The 2,500-nt window shown below is 50.9% G+C and overlaps 1 protein-coding gene across 1 annotated transcript in view; it reads right to left on the bottom strand.

Annotated features, from left to right (window-relative positions):
• Window positions 1-1,017: 1,017 nt before the first annotated feature.
• LOC135103541 (G1/S-specific cyclin-D2-like) overlaps window positions 1,018-2,500 on the bottom strand; it is a 65,675-nt gene continuing 64,192 nt past the window's right edge. The window contains exon 5 of the mRNA XM_064009955.1: window positions 1,018-2,029. Coding sequence (XP_063866025.1) covers window positions 1,913-2,029 — 117 coding nt within the window. The 3' untranslated portion in view covers window positions 1,018-1,912. The remainder of the gene's footprint in view (window positions 2,030-2,500) is intronic.

Below are 2,500 nucleotides of genomic sequence, written 5' to 3'. Positions count from 1 at the left end.
TCAATGAGAGAGAGAGAGAGAGAGAGAGAGAGAGAGAGAGAGAGAGAGAGAGAGAGAGAGAGAGAGAGAGAGAGAGAGAGAGAGAGAGAGAGAGAGAGAGAGAGAGAGAGAGAGAGAGCGCCTGGACAGCAGCGACACACCTTAAGGATTAATGTAAAAGTAACAGTCCTGCTGGCGACCAAAATTGTGGGAGGGGCGGGGCGGGGAGTCACAGCGCTTAGTTATTACAATGCAAAACACTACGTGGAGGAAGCTAATGGTGTGGAGCGATAGGACAATATACCGACTGTCTTTCCAATAATGACTCAAACCGAGGAGCGAAAAAAAAAAAAAGAAGAAAAAAGAAATCAAAGCTAATCTTGAGGGAGGTGCTGGACATGGGGTGGGATTGTTATCAAAGCGACATATAGCAACTACCAGGCCGGAAGTTACGGGTCTAGGAAGACAAAGCCATAATAATAATGATGATGATAATAATAATAATAATAATAATAATAATAATAATAATAATAATAATAATAATAATAATAATAATAATTTGTAGATATAAAAAGACTAAAGTTTCCAAGTGGAAACAAACAAGACATCTCGTCTTAGATAATATGATACAATAAACTTCAAGATATTTAAGGAAAGCTTGGTAAAAATAACAGCAAATTATCAAAGTGAAAAAATATAAAAGGAATCCTGACCGCTTGTCGAAGCCTTACTGACCCACCACTTTGTCTCCGCCACGGACACCTTGCGTCCTGAAGCTGTTGTCTTCGTCATAATCGAGCGGTTTTGCTGTTATGACGCTTTGGACCCCTAGTGGGCAAGTGAGGCCGACGGGGAATGCGTGCCAGGTTGAAAGGGACCAATAATGCCTATCTATCGTTCGCTTCCTACTCTTACCCTATACTTGTCAGGTGACCTTAAGCTAAGGCTCCACTCTAAGGTTATATCACATCGAAATTTCTCTTAACAGTAGTCCTACAATCCACTTTCACTTTTTTTTATGTTTTTGTATATCTCATATTTTCGGAGTTCGTATTAGTAGAAAATCAATCACAGTTTTGGTGCCAGCCACGCCTGCAGGCGGGAGGCGGAGCGCGGCTACTGCCCCGCCGGCCACCGCTGCCCCTGCGTGGGAAACAGCTTTCCAAAGACCTAAACAATTGTCCAATTGCGGGAAGGGCTCCTCTCTCACCTAGTTAAGGACACACCAATATTCGTCCCTCCGGTGCTTCAGCAGGCTTCTCCAAGGCCGCAGTTCAGAGGCGACCGTCCAGGAAGGTGGGGCGTGTGGGCAGGTCGGGGCCAGGCACGCCCACCCGGCGGCCCTCCGCCCAGCTGATGGTAATCACCAACCTTTCCTGGCACATGTCAGCGTCTACCGCCAGGAGTGGCGCCAACAGAGACAAAACACCGCCAGCCTTACGGTGCGGTACTGGGCGGTTGTGGGGCGACGTAGGCGGGAGGATCAGCGTGAAGAGGCGCCGCTGGTGTTTAAGATAAGAAGGGCGAGGCGGATGTGAAAAGAAGGCGGCGGAGCTCCGGAAGGGAAGGCAACGGGGAGGAGGAGCACTCAGGGTGGCAGACATGCCCAGAACAGCAGTAGCAATAGCGATAGCTTATGTCAGTTTATATCCGATATAAATTAGCAACCCGACTAGCTTGTGCACATGGGTAGGCGTGGTGGGGGCGGCCGTCCCTTTGGAATGGAGGGGCGGCAGGCCCCACGCCCCACACCGGCGGGGCAGGCAACAACCACGCCGGTCGTGTCGGTGCCAACGGGTCTTCACAGATCCGTAGTCACCGACTGCAGAAAGTGGCAGTGTTGGGGCTGGCCCCGGGGGACCTCAGAGAGGGCTCTGTGTCCCCCAGCCTGTTGGCGAGGGTGAGGAAGGAGGTCGGTGCTCGGATTCTGCCGTCAGAACATGACGTCCTGCATATCGGTCGGGGTGGTGGACTCCGCACTGTGAGCGGGACTGTGGCCGCTGCTCTGCGTCCAGATCTCGATCTGTCGGTGACACTCCTTGAGGCAGTCCTGGAAAGAGAAAATGGGCAGTGTTATCTTTGTGAACTTCATGCCTCCGAGATGCTTGAAACTTAAGAATTACGGACCCCTATCAGACCACAGGCAGTCCTCGATACAGGAGGACCACCTTATCCTGCTAGGACCATCAAGTGCTTCCGTTCATATCATTATACTTGGTCCTACTCTGCATCAGTCACTGAGTTCCTGACAAAATCAAGTACCGTACAAACAAGTGGTGAAGCGTTTCTAAAATCTTATCTAATTGTTTTTCATTAGCGCAACTCAGCCCCGCTCCGCCTCTCGCGTCGTCGTCGCTCACGGCAGGAGGTCAAGAGCGTAACGGCCGGCCGGCCCGTGGCACTTCCGGTCTAATGTAAAGTGCCAGCAGATCCCGAGTGAACCAATCCCCCCTGCCTCGTCTCCTTCGGTCTCCCCCCTCCCCTCCCCGTCCACACTCAAAACACACCCGTTTTTTTTTCT

The sequence above is a fragment of the Scylla paramamosain genome, chromosome 9 (assembly GCF_035594125.1).
Source record: "Scylla paramamosain isolate STU-SP2022 chromosome 9, ASM3559412v1, whole genome shotgun sequence".
NCBI classification, from domain to species: Eukaryota; Metazoa; Arthropoda; class Malacostraca; order Decapoda; family Portunidae; genus Scylla; species Scylla paramamosain.
The sequence above is the reverse complement of the archived record's forward strand: the minus strand, read 5'-3'. Positions and strand labels throughout refer to the sequence as shown.